Here is a 14,672-nt window from a genome sequence, read left to right as displayed (position 1 = left end):
GCAGCCTTGGGGCGTCCACTCCTGGGAAGATCTGCTGCTGTCATGAATGTTTTCCACTTGTGAATAATCTTTCTCACTGCTGAATGATGGACTTCAGATCATTTGGAAATGGCTTAGTTACTGTTAAATAATGACAGTGTAACATCTGCTGTTGTGCTGTATTTAAATTCATTCAAGTCCTCCTAAGGACCAGAAGATACGTTTTAGTCCTCATACCTAAAACCTTAGAATTAAAAGAGGGTCTACTTTCTTTTTCAATTGGCTATATAAAGGTAAAACAGTAGAGTGGAGGAAGAACACATGTATGTATATGAACAACTAGAGAAGAAAAGAGTGGCAGGCCTAAAAAAAAACAACTAAAGCAGATGAAAAGTATCTGAAAGTCATGTCCTGAAAGAGCTTGAAGAAATCCAGCAAAGACCTGACACAGGACGTGAAAGAGTTGATCCATCTACTGTTCACTGAAGCCTCATCAACTGGTCTCAGGGGAAGGCTGGCTGTCAAGACGCCATTCATAAGGAAAGGAAATAGGAAAAAAGGCTGAGGTATGCTAAATTACACAAGAACTGGACTGAAAGTCAGTGACAACAGGTCTGATGAAGCAATAAATCCAAAAATCATTGTCAGTATGTGCGGAGAAGGTCAGGAGATCCGGTCAAAACTAACAAGAATAAAGGTAATATTAAAGGTATAATAATAATAAACACCTTTATAAAGCGTCTTACAAACTCTGTTTCTACCTTAGATACTGTAGTTCCCTGTATGTGAGGCAGAAACTCCTATTGTCCTAGCAAAAACAAATAAATGAAGGGTGGCTCACGACTGTATACAAAGATATTCAAAATATTCAACATTTATTGAGAATTCAGCAAGAATCCTCGACAAGTAGCACAAAAATGAAAAGACTGAGTGTGGAGGATGTTTTCCCCCTCAAAAAAATGTATAAACATCAAAAATATTAACAAAGACATTCCCATAATTCCTGCATAGCTTTCCAAGAAATCACTCAGGCACATGCTGGAAACAAACTCTTCAACTTCCCCATTCTGCCCTAAATCTCTGTTGTGACAGGAGCCAAAAACACACAGCTCTTGACTTAAGGTGCTGGCCAGTCATAACATAAACGAACACGCTCCTCGTTTCCTAAATTTCCTATTCGAGTGCACTTACTCCTTCGTCTGGACCACGAGTTGCAGCTTAGGCACAGAGGCGAACTGTAGATCGAGGGTCGTGGTTGTGTAAATAAAGTACTGCCTGTGTTTGTAAGACTCTTGTTGGCTGATATCTGATTTTGCCCATGATATAGGTGGTGTTGTTACAGAGCAACGAGCTAACAGTTAAAGTGTTACCAATCTGAATGCTCGTGCTTCCACTCAGAGGTGGCAGTCATTCACTGAGTCACACAAATACTTCCCGTTAGAGGTGGGCGCATCGATCCAATTATCGATATTGTTGATACAACGCTGGTATTGGTACTGGATCAGTACTACTGAGATAGGATGGATACATGATTTCTCTCCTCTATGTTCCATATGTAGCCCATTGAAACGTGTTAAATAAATTATTTTTTAGAGACAGCCTTTAGAGACAGGCACAGGTTGTAGGTTAAAAGTATCAATATTAGTAGTGGCAGTACTAGCCCTGTATTTTCTCTTGGTATTGGATCAGTACCAAATTATACAATATCTCACAGCACTACTTCTCAGTACTCTTTCTGCATCACACTTTCTGCTTGTAACACTTGTGTCTATTTTGGGGCTTCCATAAATGGGTCGCAGTTGATATAATTAGATTAGTTTTGAAAAGATCTCCATAAAAAGGCTCTTAAATACAAAAATTAGAAACAAGACTGTCTGCTCATCAAGTTTCTGTGTCTTATTTGGAGTTATCCTTTACAAGTCTTAAAAAATGATGAGGTAATGACATTCCTGGTTGCCTCTGTTAGGACACTTAAGCTGCTACGTATTTGTACTTAGCATAGAGGAATGTATGGGCAAAAATGGGCATTTACAGCAAATATCCTTGTTTTTTGTTGTTTTCTTAAGAGAAATTTCATGTTATATTCATTGAAAGGACATGTATTTCCTTCCTTCCCTTCCCAAAAGACAAACAAACTAGTACATTCTTGACCAATAGGACGTGGATTTACACTACATTGCCAAAAGTATTCGCTAGTCTGCCTTCACGCGCATAAATGAACTCTGAGGGTCATCCCATTCTTAGTCGATGTGGTTTAATATGATGTCGGTCCACCCACTGCAGCTTCAACTCTTCTGGGAAAACATTTCGAAAGGTTTAGGAGTGTTTATGGAAATTTTTGACCATTCTTCCAGAAGCACATTTGGAGGTCAGACACTGATGTTGGATGAGGCTTGGCTCACAGCCTCCACTCTAATTCATCCAAAAAGGTGTTCTATTGGGTTGAGGTCAGGACTCTGTGCAGGCCAGTCAAGTTGTTCCACACCAAACTCACTCATCCATGTCTTTATGGACCTTGCTTTGTGCACTGGTGTGCAGTCATATTGGAAGGGACCATCCCCGAACTGTTCACACAAAGTTGGGAGCGTGAAATTGTCTAAAATGACCCCTACACCAAACCTTACACTTGGCAGAGTGCATTCAGACAAGTACCGGTCTCCTGGCAACCGCCAAAACCCGTCTGGCAATCGTCCATCCCATTGCCAGACAAATAAGGGTCAGTCACTCCACACTGACGTTACACCACTTCATCTGACTCTTTGCATTGCACTTAGTGACGTCAGGCTTGGATGCAGCTGCTGAGCCATGGAAACCCATTCCACGAAGCTCTCTATGCACAGTTCTTGAGCTAATCAAAGGCCGCATGAAGTTTGTTGGTCCATCACTATTGATTCTGCAAAAGTGGGCGACCTCAGCGCACTGTACACCTCAACCTAGGTGAGGTGTATAGTGCGCCTAGGTGCTTGATTTTATACACATGTGGTCATGGAAGTGTTCATTAGAACACCTGAATACAGTGATTTTGGATGGGTGAGTAAATACTTTTGGTAATTTAGTGTACAATGAACAAAATCTCATGAAGAAAATAGAACTCAACAAACCATTTCCACAAAAAAAAATTAGGAATAAAAACAAGAACCAAACACTGACCTTTTTTTCCGATTTGCACATACTCGTTTTCAAACAAGTCTGTACAGGAACGAGAAAGAAAGAACAGATCCATCAGTGGTGCTATCTGCTCGATTTACAAACAGACATGCTGGATTCTATTTCAAGCCTGAACACCAAAGTGTAACAATGTCAATACGTGGCCTTCACCGAGATGTTGTTTGAGAAAGCCCAGACGGCCCTTGTGGCACAAGTAAGGAACAAGGACTGATATGAAGTCCCTGTGGTATATACACCATTAAAGCCCTCTGTTCATTAGGTAAACACATTTATTCTAAAGTATTCTTTCTTAATCACAACCAGAAATGTGTTTAAGTCTGGTATTAAAATGCTGCTGAGTGATAATTGTAATTATTCAGATCTAAGCTTGCCTACAAATTATGTATTTTATAGGACAAAAAGTCCTCTGAAAGTTTTTAAAACTAATGAGCCTCTGATTCTGCTAAACGGCTGACACAGCGCTGTAACAGGGAGCTTCTTTTCCTGAGGGTCAGATGAAAACATTGATGGCACTCTCACATATGTGTGCCATAAACTTAAGCTACTGTACAACCACCAGCATGTTATCGTTACAGTTTGAACATGTCTTTTAGGGCATGATAACTACCAAGCTAAGTATCTGTTATCAGTCTTCTCATCCTTCTCCTTCCAAGAAAGGAGTAATACCTGGATGGATGAGTGCGTGGTCATCAATCCCCATCTGTCCACTGGTCAGGTTCAGCTCTGAGTAGGCCTCTCTCTGAGAGTTTAACACAACAGACACAAAACGCATGAATAAATGTCAAATCTATTCTTCTTTCAGTTCAAAGAATACACTTCTACCTCAACACAATGCAAGACGTTTTTATTACTAAACACAAAACTTTAAAGAAAAAAATATATTAAGAGACATTATTGAGACACCCATGACTTCTTCATATGTTGCTTATAAGGCAAGAACAGTGTTTATTTCTAACACGCTAGAACAGCGGTCCCCAACAAAATAAAACCAGTACCAGTACCAAAAAAAAGAAGATTTATTCATAACACACGGGAAAAGACCCAGGGAAACCGAGTTAACGATAAAACCGATAAAAACCCTGAAAACTAGGGGTGGGCGATATAAACGATATACGATAGAAACGATATAGATTTGGCCAACGATAGAGATTTTGACTATATCGCTCTATCGCGATAGCGCATGTTGATGATGTCATCAAGCTGCGCCTGTTTTGGTAGAAAGTATCACAGCAGCTACAACCATTATCATCAGTAAATTATGTTCTCCTGACTGAAGTTTGGCCCGTGTATAGCATCCTGCTATGCGATTGCATGTGTCCCTAACCACCAGAATCCCTCACGTTAACTTTTATTGAGTGGAAAAAAAGTTGCCGTTCATCCTCCAGCTTCACTGTGCTAATGTTATGCTAACATAGCTGTGTGGCTAGCAATCGCGTAGCACAACATTATATACCAGGTAGTCCAACTTCGGTAACCCTGCAAACGCCACTGCTGTTTAGTTTTCTGTCTTCATTTATGTTGGAAGTGGTAGCAGAGCTGTACGTTTTAATTAGTTTCAAAAATCTCTCAGTCAGAACATGGTATGAAATGTTTAGGTATAAACTAGCGAGCTAACTTCCTGTTAACTTCCAACTCCGTTAAATTTAATAAATTCTGTTTTCATGGATGCATGGATGTTAAACTTAATTGTTACACCCGATAAAGCAGCAACGCTGATGATTTAATTAAGGATGAAAGAATTTAGACTGTTTTTAACTCTCAGTGTTCGTTTGACTTTGGGACCTGAAGGGACGGAGTTTTGGACCCAGATTACTCCTCACTACGGCAGCCGTAATGCTCTGACAATCCATCAAGCAGTCCATCAGCAGGCTTACCAAAGTTGTACTAAAACAATTTTTAACAGATTTCTACACGCCAAAATCGGTTCAAGGTCAGTGAGCACAACCAGAATTCATACATAAGGCACACTCTAGATTTTTGAGAAAATTAAAGGATTTTAAGTGTGCCTTATAGTGTGGAAAATACGTTATACAGAAGAAAAGAATATATCGTGATATATATCGTTATCGCACATGCTTCAAATTATATCGCGATATGAATTTTAGGCCATATCGCCCAGCCCTACTGAAAACCATAAATTTCAAACCTAAGTCTCAACTCTCACGGCCTGGTACCAAATGACTCACGGACCAGTCCGTGGTCCGGGGGTTGGGCATCGCTGCGCTAGAAGTTAACACTTGATAATGACCAGCTCCTGTTTTTCTATGCATGTGATTATTGTCAGGCTGAAAAATGAAGCCATTGCCAATCAGATGCTTTCCAGATGGTACTGCATGGTGGTTCAAAATCTGATGGCACCTTTCTGCAATAATAATTTCACCAATGTTGATCTCCAACACCACTGACGCCAGAGCCTCCACCGTGTTTTACAGATGGCTTTATTCCCTCCAAATAGACAATTTCCAAAAAGAAACTTTGACACACCTTCGGAAAGCCTGGAGAACTATTGCGCAAGAGAGCTTTAAAAAAAAAAAAAGTCTGGTCGCTTGGTAACCTGAGGAGTCGCCCCTTGCTAGTCATTAAAAACAATTTAGGGTTAAAATACGTCCGCAGTGGCCTCATGTTTTACACCCACAGGCTTTATTCCTTTTAACATACAGTCTATGGATAAAATAGTGCAAAAATAACAGCAACATTTAAATTCATTATTAATACATTTTAACAGGACCTTGAACAGCAGTCAGGGAGTTTCACTGCTGCGTAATGACAAAAAGCTATTTCCCCTTGTTCAGAGTTTCCTCTGGGCACCACTACCACTGAGCTAAGAGGCCTCTCTGGGTGACACTGCTGTAGAATATCAGTGATATTCAGGTTGAGAAACAGCTAATAAGCCTTTAAACTGGCAGCCAGAGACTTAGGAATTGGAGTGATGTTAGCTATCCTTTGAATAAGCTGCTGGTGTCTGATCCCGCTCAGAAGAACAACTTTTTCCAAATCCCTATGACCCACAAACATGTGAAGTGAAGTGGGGAAGAACCCAGATCCCTACCAGGTGTGGGATGTCCCTGACATTGAGAGGAACCTGGATGAGTCCCCAGTGACTCCTGGCGCTGATGTCCTCGCTGCTATCGTGGTTGGGGTTCCGCAAACCGATTAGGACCTGTTTAGACAGCATTTATGTAACATAATGGAGTTCAATCCTGATAATAGCAGTAACAAACAAACCTGAGCAGCGAGGAATGTGCTTACTTCCAGAAAGTCTTTCGGAGCATAGACAGGCCTGAAGCGACTCAAATCTGCAGCGATATAAACACGTAAACAATCTTTACAATGCGTTATGTAACAGCAACCAGTGGAGACACGCACACAAGAGTCAAAAAAGCCATTTCTTTGCGAACTTAATTTATCAACTTCAACTTAAACACACATCTATGCACATTAAAGGCCAGCTCTAAGTGGAACTTCTGTCCACCATCTTCATAGCATGGCAGTAAATTCCAGTGCCGTGTCATCCTCAGAACAAGGCCGCATTAAGGCTTTGGACGAGAGGAAGGGGTGCTGCTGGTTATCTCCCTACGAGGAGTCTGGACAGCTTCTAGATTCACAATCCAAAATGTTTACAGCCGAAAGACGGCACATCCTAAATGTTATTATACACCACTGAGCACTGATAGCACTGTTAGGACACCAGATTAGGGTGTTCTTTGTAAACGCGGTGGCCTGAAGTCAAAGTGGTACGTATCTTCTGACAACAATAAAAACTCTTCTTAAACAACAAAAATTAATTCATAGCACAGGCTCAGTCCTCTATGAGGAGGCTTGGCAGCACAATTCCAGCGTGTATTCTGCAAAAAGCTACACTGTGTGCTATGCAGATGTTACAGAGCCCGAGTGCCTTAGAAAGCCTTGGCTGCATTAGCACGGCTTAGGAAGCAAACATGGAAGTGGCAGATCTGGTTTTGAGATGCGCTAAGCTGGCGATAAATACAGCAGCGCCTGGACGCATCAACACTAATCTATCATAAAAGGCAGATTGCTCGAGGCCAAATCTCCTGGGTAGTGTCTTGAGACCTGGTTCATCTGTGCCCATCTCGTTCCATTTGTTGGTGAGCTCCTTCTGCTCCGCCGCGGGCCTCTGTGGAGCAGGCGGAAAGACAAGATTTCAACAAACAAATGCCGCACATCCTGTCTTAAAAATGTCACATCAGTATTGCTTTCGAAATAATAAGTCATAAATACAATCATGCCTGTGCAGAAGCAAACAGTAAAAAACTGATAAACAGACTCCAAACAACACAGTCTGGATATCGTCAGTTAAAAAAGCTGCTCGGGTTTAGCCGCAGCTCATAGCTCAGTCGGCTCAGGGTTAAAATGATGCAGGGTTTTCAATTTGTAATATTTTTTGGGGGGTTAAGCGCTTTTCTCTAGAAAAGATGTTGCAATACAAAAACAAAAAACCCAACAATCTATAAACTTGGCTGTGATTGACAATGTTTTAGTTACCATGTGAGCCAGAGGCACTCCAAGCTCTGTGCTCATGCTGTTCAGGCTTTTGAGGACACGCTTCTCCCAGCTGGCCTGTGTAAGAGACACACACATGCACACACCTTAGTGATTTAAAAGTGAATTTGGCAGAGAAAAATGATAGGAGTCAGGGAGAAGTAGAGAAAGTGAGGAAATAAAAGCAGACGGGCCGACCTGTGCCTTGCGCATGTAGGCCAGCGGCTCTTTGAGATGCTCCGGGGGAGCCGGGGGATGCCTCGGGGGCAGCTGGCTGGAATAAGCAAATGCAAGTAAGACAACGTTGCTGACTGACACACAAATAACACCAGTGTTTTGAACAAAACACTGACAGCTTTGGGGAAAATGAAGCCGGTCATGGCACAAAGAGCATCTTATTTTGAAAAGAAACACAGCTGAAAGGAGGAAACCGTCAAACAAAAGGGAAATCTTACTTTTTTTTCCCCTTTACAAAAAGCAGGCAGTCAGTCTCCATTAGAGCCCCACAAATGGAGATCAGATGAGTCAGAAGACATCTCCAAATGCACAACTGTCACACACACCCACACACACACTCCAGCTAAGCCTGCTCAGGGCATGCCGAATGATTCAAGGTCTCAGAGCGTTAAACAACGTTCACCCCAATCTAAACACCTATAAGAGCACATAGCGCCAGAAGAAGAAGCCATTAGTCACTGTTATATGTCACCCTCTAAAAGCAAAGTATTAAGTCCTTGTTTCAGACTGAGCCTAAGGAGAGCAAAGACAGTCCGGTGCTCTTCGAGATAAGTGAGTGCAGCACACGTTTCCGAGCTTTTTACGGAAGAGACAAAAAGGCCTCCAGCCAAACGGAGATTTCAGATAAAAAGAGTGCATAAATGTGGATAGCATTGGAAGGATTGTTACTCTTTAATGTTCAGGTAACAATGGCTTTTTAGGTACAATTTCAGTGTTTAAAAACCAAACAATTTTTTAAAGGTAAAGCAATAACACTAAGAGGGAAAGGCAGATGAGCCAAACTTGTGCAGGAGAGAGCAACATTTCTACCAAATAAAAAAACCCTGCATTCATCACCTTTAAATAGATAGTAGTGTACCAGCTTTATTATATTGTGTTATTATATTGTGCGTGTTGTATTTATGTGTAAACAAGGTGTAGAATGATATGAATCTATAACATTAACGCAGTCTGATGTTGGGTTACGTAACCAGTCTCTTCCATAAAGCCGTGCCCGTGTTGTTGTGAGTCACTGCACGCTCCTGACCCCGTTCTCCCTCTGCTTCTGCAAGTAAACCTGGATCCACTCACTCACACGTTTTCATCATTTCCAACTTATTTAGAAACCTTTTCTTTAAAAAAAAAAAAAAAGTCGACAAAGCAGCGACTTTCTGTACAAACCCTTGTCATGGTGCTGGATTTTATTGAGTCTCCTACTTGTTTCGATTTTGATCATTTTCCCACTGTCTCTTGGACTCTCTTTTTTTTCATGATTTCTCTAATTTTTCTTGTAACTGCTTCCTGTTGTGTTTTGGTAATTGTTTGTCCTTGTGCGTCTTTCTCTGCCTTGACTTCTTGTGTTTGTCTTCCCTCTGATTCCCCGATGGTGTTTTGTCTTCATCTGCCTGACATCCTTCCTTTGTGACTGTCAGCCTCACCTTAATTTGATCCAACCTTGTCTCCTTCTATAATCAGCTCTCTGTTTACATTAAGTCTTATATAGATCATCTCTATCCCCCTAATGTGTTTCAAAGACTTGCCAAAGACTTCAAAGACTTTACCCGACTATTCTTGAAAACATTTGCTACTCTTCACAAAAGAAGGTTGCCATCACTGCCCTGCAAACACTTTGCATTTATTTTATTGCAAAGCAGCTGACATATACATGAATGAGCCGATCAACTGTGAATGAAGGTACTTGTTACTTCAGTCTACTTGTGAATATAGGTGAAGTTTAAAGAACAGCACTGGTGTCTTAGCAATTTGCACCTTGACCAGATGCTTTTTGTAGTCATTAACAAGCTTCAGGTATAATTCTGGCTGATATTTGATCGCTCTTCTTGGCAGAACTGGTAGATCTCATTTAAATTTCTTGGTTTCTTGGCTTTTAAGCGTAGTCCACAGATTTGATGGCAAAAACTTTTCTCCAGAAAGTATGTGGCCTGTCTACGCATGTAGCTCCTAATTTCAGTTGAACTTGAAGGTGAGCTCTAAGAGACTTTCCCAACTTGTCTAAATCTACAATTCTCCTCCTCAAATCTTCACTGAGTTCCTTGGACTTTCCCAGTGCTCTGCGTATTGTTCAATCCATCGAGTGGTGTCAAATAAATCCTTTGTATGCTACCAAGAGAAGTGACGAGTTGTAGTCGATCACAATCACTGGTTGACTACAATGATCAACCAGTGATCATTTGTTAATAGGCCTTGGGTTTGTCAAGTTAAAAGACACTGTAGAACCTTTAGGAGAACTTTTTAAAAGATTAAGTGAGTGCGTGTATATATTTGTATATATTTGAGCCTGCAGGCATACTTTGACCCTGTGTGGATTTATGGAAGCCCGTTTTCGCCAGTAAAAAAAAGAAAAAGTATCCATAACTCAAAATTTTGAGTTCTTTTCTCGAAATTTTGACTTATTAACTCGAAATTTCAATTTATTAACTCAAAATTAAAAAACAAAAAAAGTAACTCAAAATTTCGAGTTAGCGCTGCCAATCAGTAATCTACGTCATTTTCTTGTTACCCGGAAGGATCTAGCGTAGAGGAATGCACACTCAAAACCAGATCAAACATATTGGCACTTTCAAGAGTACGTTTGCTGATAGTAACGCCATGTGATTCAGTTAATAACACAAGGATTTCATCATTTGTGAAGCCACGCCGAAAATAATCAGCAATTTGTGCATACATGACTGGCTGTAATACTGGTGGCTTAGCTGCAGCATTTGTAGCTGAGGGCTTCAGATTCCAGGTAACAAGGAAATTACGTTATTCACGTAGATTACTGATTGGCAGTGCAAACTTGAAATTTTGACTTATTAACTCAAAATTTTGAGAAAATAAGTTGAAATTTTAGAGTTATAAGTCAAAATTTTGATAAAGATAACTCGAAATTTCGAGTTATGGATACTTTTTTGTGTGTGCCAGAAACGGGCTTCCATAGCAGATTAGATCAAATTAAAAATAAATTCAAACTTGTACACCCACTTTTTGTTTTAAAGTATTCTAAGATGTATGCTGTAAAATCATACGAACCTGGAAAAGAACAGTTCAAAGAGGTCATTGAAACCCAAAATTCCCATGAGATTAATTCCCATGATTAGTGGATGTTAACTTTAAACCACCACTGTACTTTCCATTAGAAGTTAGCAACACCTTTACAAGATATTGGGATATTCGGTATACTACATTTTTAAACAGGGAAATAGTTTTTGGCGCCATCAAGCCAAAAGATACAAAGACAGGATTTCTGGTCTAGGTTGCCCAGCTCTTCTGAAGCAGTTTCCTAATGCCAACATCTCCTTCACTGGAGGTACTCGTAATCAATCATATAATCTAGAATAAAGAAACATGCCCTACTGCATTGTGGGGTGTTCGTCAAGCAGCCATATACACAGACATCACAAGAAATTTTACTCAAAGACGTCAATAAATCAAATTTAACAATCATGATGAATAAAATAATTTGTATTTGATGGCTTTTCACTCTGTAGATATACAGAGTGATTGTGTCCTGACTCCTGACTACATTCATGTGTCTCCCTGTGCTTTACAGCATCCTCTGTGTACCTGATAATGATGATTGTGGTAGGACTTGACTTAAGCGGTCAAAGAAGTGCAGGAGACTGATGCTGTCCAGTGTAGCAAGTGATTTATTCACCATTGTGTGACCCAAACAATATTTACAAAGAAACAAATAAAAAAACTCAACTCTATAAATAACTCAGTTCAAATAAACATAACTGAACTTAAATTAACAGAAATTAAGGTCAAACTGCACACGGCTACACTGACCTGAACCTTTCCTTCCATACACCTGAGTTCTTCTGCTTAAATAGTCCACTTAACCAAACAATTTCTCCACTGGACTATTCCATTCAGTAGGTAGGTAAGATGAACATAATTATATTCAAACATCTACTACTACTCTTTACTAACAAAATAAACTCTATGGTGTAATCAGTACAGACTACAACAATAAATCTATTTCTTCATAAACACTCTAAAATCAACTTTATTAAATTACAAGCGTTCTTCCCCTCCTGCACTTGGTCTCTTCCTGTGACCTCAGACGAACCCAGAAGGTATAAAACAGGAAGTAAAACTACATTTCCTCCTTTTGTTGCTAGAAGACAGGTAGGTAAGGTAAGTTCTAAACAATACAAATCAACAGTTGAAATAAAGAACATGTTAACTTAAACTTGTAGCAATTGATGTAAACCAAGATGTTATATTATATAATCTGTAAAAGTGCAAAACATAAACAAACCCGGGATAGTAGATGTTTGCCTATTGCAGATTACATGTGAAATATGGTTAAATCAAACAAGAATGTTAACTAAGAATAAAGACAAGTGGTGTTCTCACCCACTTTGTCACAATGATGAAGACAGATTTTCATATGTCCCATATTTGCTGTCATATGCAGATACCAAAGTTTAACTATAGAATCTGGGGAAACTTTATTTTTGTTTATTCCTACTTTTCTGTCAAGGAAAATGAATCTTCCATAGAAAAAGCAATAACCGCTTTGAAGCCTACCAGCAACCATCAGTAGGCTGATATTAGCCAGCAATACACAGCAGTGATTCAGCAGATCGAGCCGTGCATCTTTAGTTTGCTAGGAGACAAAACAAATTAAAATTTCCACTATATCTAATAAACTAATCATGAGAGGAGGTTTACAAATTTTCCATGCCTAATGTGTAAGCATTCAGTTTCCATCTAAACTGAAATGCACAGAGATCCTCGCAGAGGCTATTAGTACATGTAAATGTTTATTTTGACAGCCTAACATTATTTAATTTATGAATGCAGAGATTTTTCCTGGCTCACAACGAGCCTTTGACAGGTGACTACACAGATAAGCATGACTGGCCCGCATGGAGGACGCTCTATCTGATTTTTACACTTACACATCTGCTGTTTTCTGGAGGCATTTTGTTTGTTTGTTTGTTTTTTTTTGTTTTTTAATGTATTTTAAGCTAAAGTAAATGAAATCCCCAATTTAGAAAAAAAAAACGATAAAATAGTTCTGTTTTTTTTATTATATACAAGAAAAGGTAAAATTCATCTGGGGAAAAAGTTCAAATTCGATACAAAAAAATATTCAAATTAAGTGCGAATGTTACACATGGATGGAATGCTTGAAGCCATGGTGAGTTTTTATAGAGTGACACCAAACACAAGCATGACACAAAACTAGCTTTGAATCATTTTGAGGCTGAGAAAGCCCAAACACAATGACTGTCACGCTTGAGTAAATTCAACCCTACTGTGTGTGTTTGTGTGTGTGTGTGTGTTTGTGTGTGTGTAGTGTGTAGTGCTTCTTCATGCATCGACAGCTTTACACCAAATGTCACTTACATGTGCAGCTCTCTGTACACTGCATTCTGCAGCTTTCTTTCCCAGCCTGGAAAACATTGGAATTTGTTATTATATGTTATATTATTATCACTAAACAGACAAGAGACAACAGCTTAATTATGACTTTGTGAGAAGAGATTTCTTGCAGCTTGCTACCTGATGTTTTGAGAAAACTGCGGACGTCCTCTTTCAGAGACTCCAGTTTTACGTCAGGCTGGTGTAAACACTCCTGAAAACAATGGGGACATGGGGAATCAATGCTTCACATTCTTAGAAATGATGTGGCCTGGATGCTGTGGTTTTAGCTAAAGGTGAGCTAGAAGCAGAAGCACCGTGTCGTTAGCCACATGCTAGCTCACTCACTTTGGCTTGCCTCTCTATCTGAGAGTGTAAATGGCTTCCTCTGAGCCGCTGGATGATCTGAGCGATGGTCAGAGACAGCTCGATGCCCTCGTCCATCCTCCTTCTGGTCAAAGCCCGTTCAGTTATGCGTCTGAAGCCGAGCGGCTCGCTTCACTGCGGCTAAACTGTCAGCATCCAGCAGCCGCCCCCTGCAGAGGTTACTTAGCAACTGAGGACGGGCTGCGTGTCTGCAGGGGAAACAAGAACCACACACTTTAGTTCCGACCTCAGAAAATAATTCTGAGGGTACCTTTGCTTTCTTTTTTCTTTATATCACCTCTCCTTTTTAGAACAAATTATGGAGGCTTGTTTCTGAAAAACTTCTTTTTTCCCATCCAAATGTCAAAATTTCTAGTTAATATCTCCAAATTTTGGCTTGATAACTCGAAACTTATTTTTTTATTGTACTATCAAAAATATAGATTTAAGTATAGAGAGAGAAATGTAAGATATTATCCAGATATCGAGCCTGTAAACACAAACAAACCTTAGCTTAGCAACTCTAATGATTAAATGTAATAATAATAATAATAATAATAGTGAGGCAGAATATTTTTTGCCACGTAGATATAAACATTTCCTTGTTGCAGTGGAGCTGAGTCTGGATGGTCAGGAGTATCCAGTTTGTCCAGTCACCTCCTCTTCCTCTCCACTACTGCTTCAAAAGTATCTGGTTTGCAGCCAATCACAGCCAGCCTTCCTGATCACTTTATTTAATCAGCTCGTGTCACCAACTCTAATGCTGTTCCCTCAGCAGACCGCAGCAAAGTACACTGCACTCACCACAACCGAGTGATAGAAAATCTCCAACACTTTCCTGCACACAGTGAAGGGTCTCTCTGCAGCTGACCTTTGTGCATCTTTATCATGGATGCCATTGACCTGTGGTATACCAGGTACTTGTATCATCAATACACAGTTATCATAACTGAGTAAGTCTAAGGTGTTTATCAAGTGTGAAGCACTATTTTGCATGGATACTTATTATAGCCTTACTGAGAAGTGGAAAACTGGTTCTTCTTCTTTTTGTGATTGGTTTGTGG

At 39.9% G+C, this 14,672-nt stretch overlaps 1 protein-coding gene across 1 annotated transcript in view; it reads right to left on the bottom strand.

Annotated features, from left to right (window-relative positions):
- The window catches only part of tbc1d19 (TBC1 domain family, member 19), a 28,820-nt gene extending 15,037 nt beyond the window's left edge, over window positions 1-13,783 (bottom strand). Inside the window, exons 1-10 of the mRNA XM_063469931.1 lie at window positions 13,591-13,783; window positions 13,384-13,456; window positions 13,228-13,273; window positions 7,846-7,921; window positions 7,651-7,725; window positions 7,219-7,282; window positions 6,397-6,443; window positions 6,197-6,307; window positions 3,814-3,886; window positions 3,130-3,168 (exon numbers count right to left, since the gene is read on the bottom strand). Coding sequence (XP_063326001.1) covers window positions 3,130-3,168; window positions 3,814-3,886; window positions 6,197-6,307; window positions 6,397-6,443; window positions 7,219-7,282; window positions 7,651-7,725; window positions 7,846-7,921; window positions 13,228-13,273; window positions 13,384-13,456; window positions 13,591-13,686 — 700 coding nt within the window. The 5' untranslated portion in view covers window positions 13,687-13,783. The remainder of the gene's footprint in view (window positions 1-3,129; window positions 3,169-3,813; window positions 3,887-6,196; window positions 6,308-6,396; window positions 6,444-7,218; window positions 7,283-7,650; window positions 7,726-7,845; window positions 7,922-13,227; window positions 13,274-13,383; window positions 13,457-13,590) is intronic.
- Window positions 13,784-14,672: the final 889 nt, after the last annotated feature.

The sequence above is a fragment of the Pelmatolapia mariae genome, linkage group LG3_W (assembly GCF_036321145.2).
Source record: "Pelmatolapia mariae isolate MD_Pm_ZW linkage group LG3_W, Pm_UMD_F_2, whole genome shotgun sequence".
Taxonomy (NCBI): Eukaryota; Metazoa; Chordata; class Actinopteri; order Cichliformes; family Cichlidae; genus Pelmatolapia; species Pelmatolapia mariae.
The sequence above is the reverse complement of the archived record's forward strand: the minus strand, read 5'-3'. Positions and strand labels throughout refer to the sequence as shown.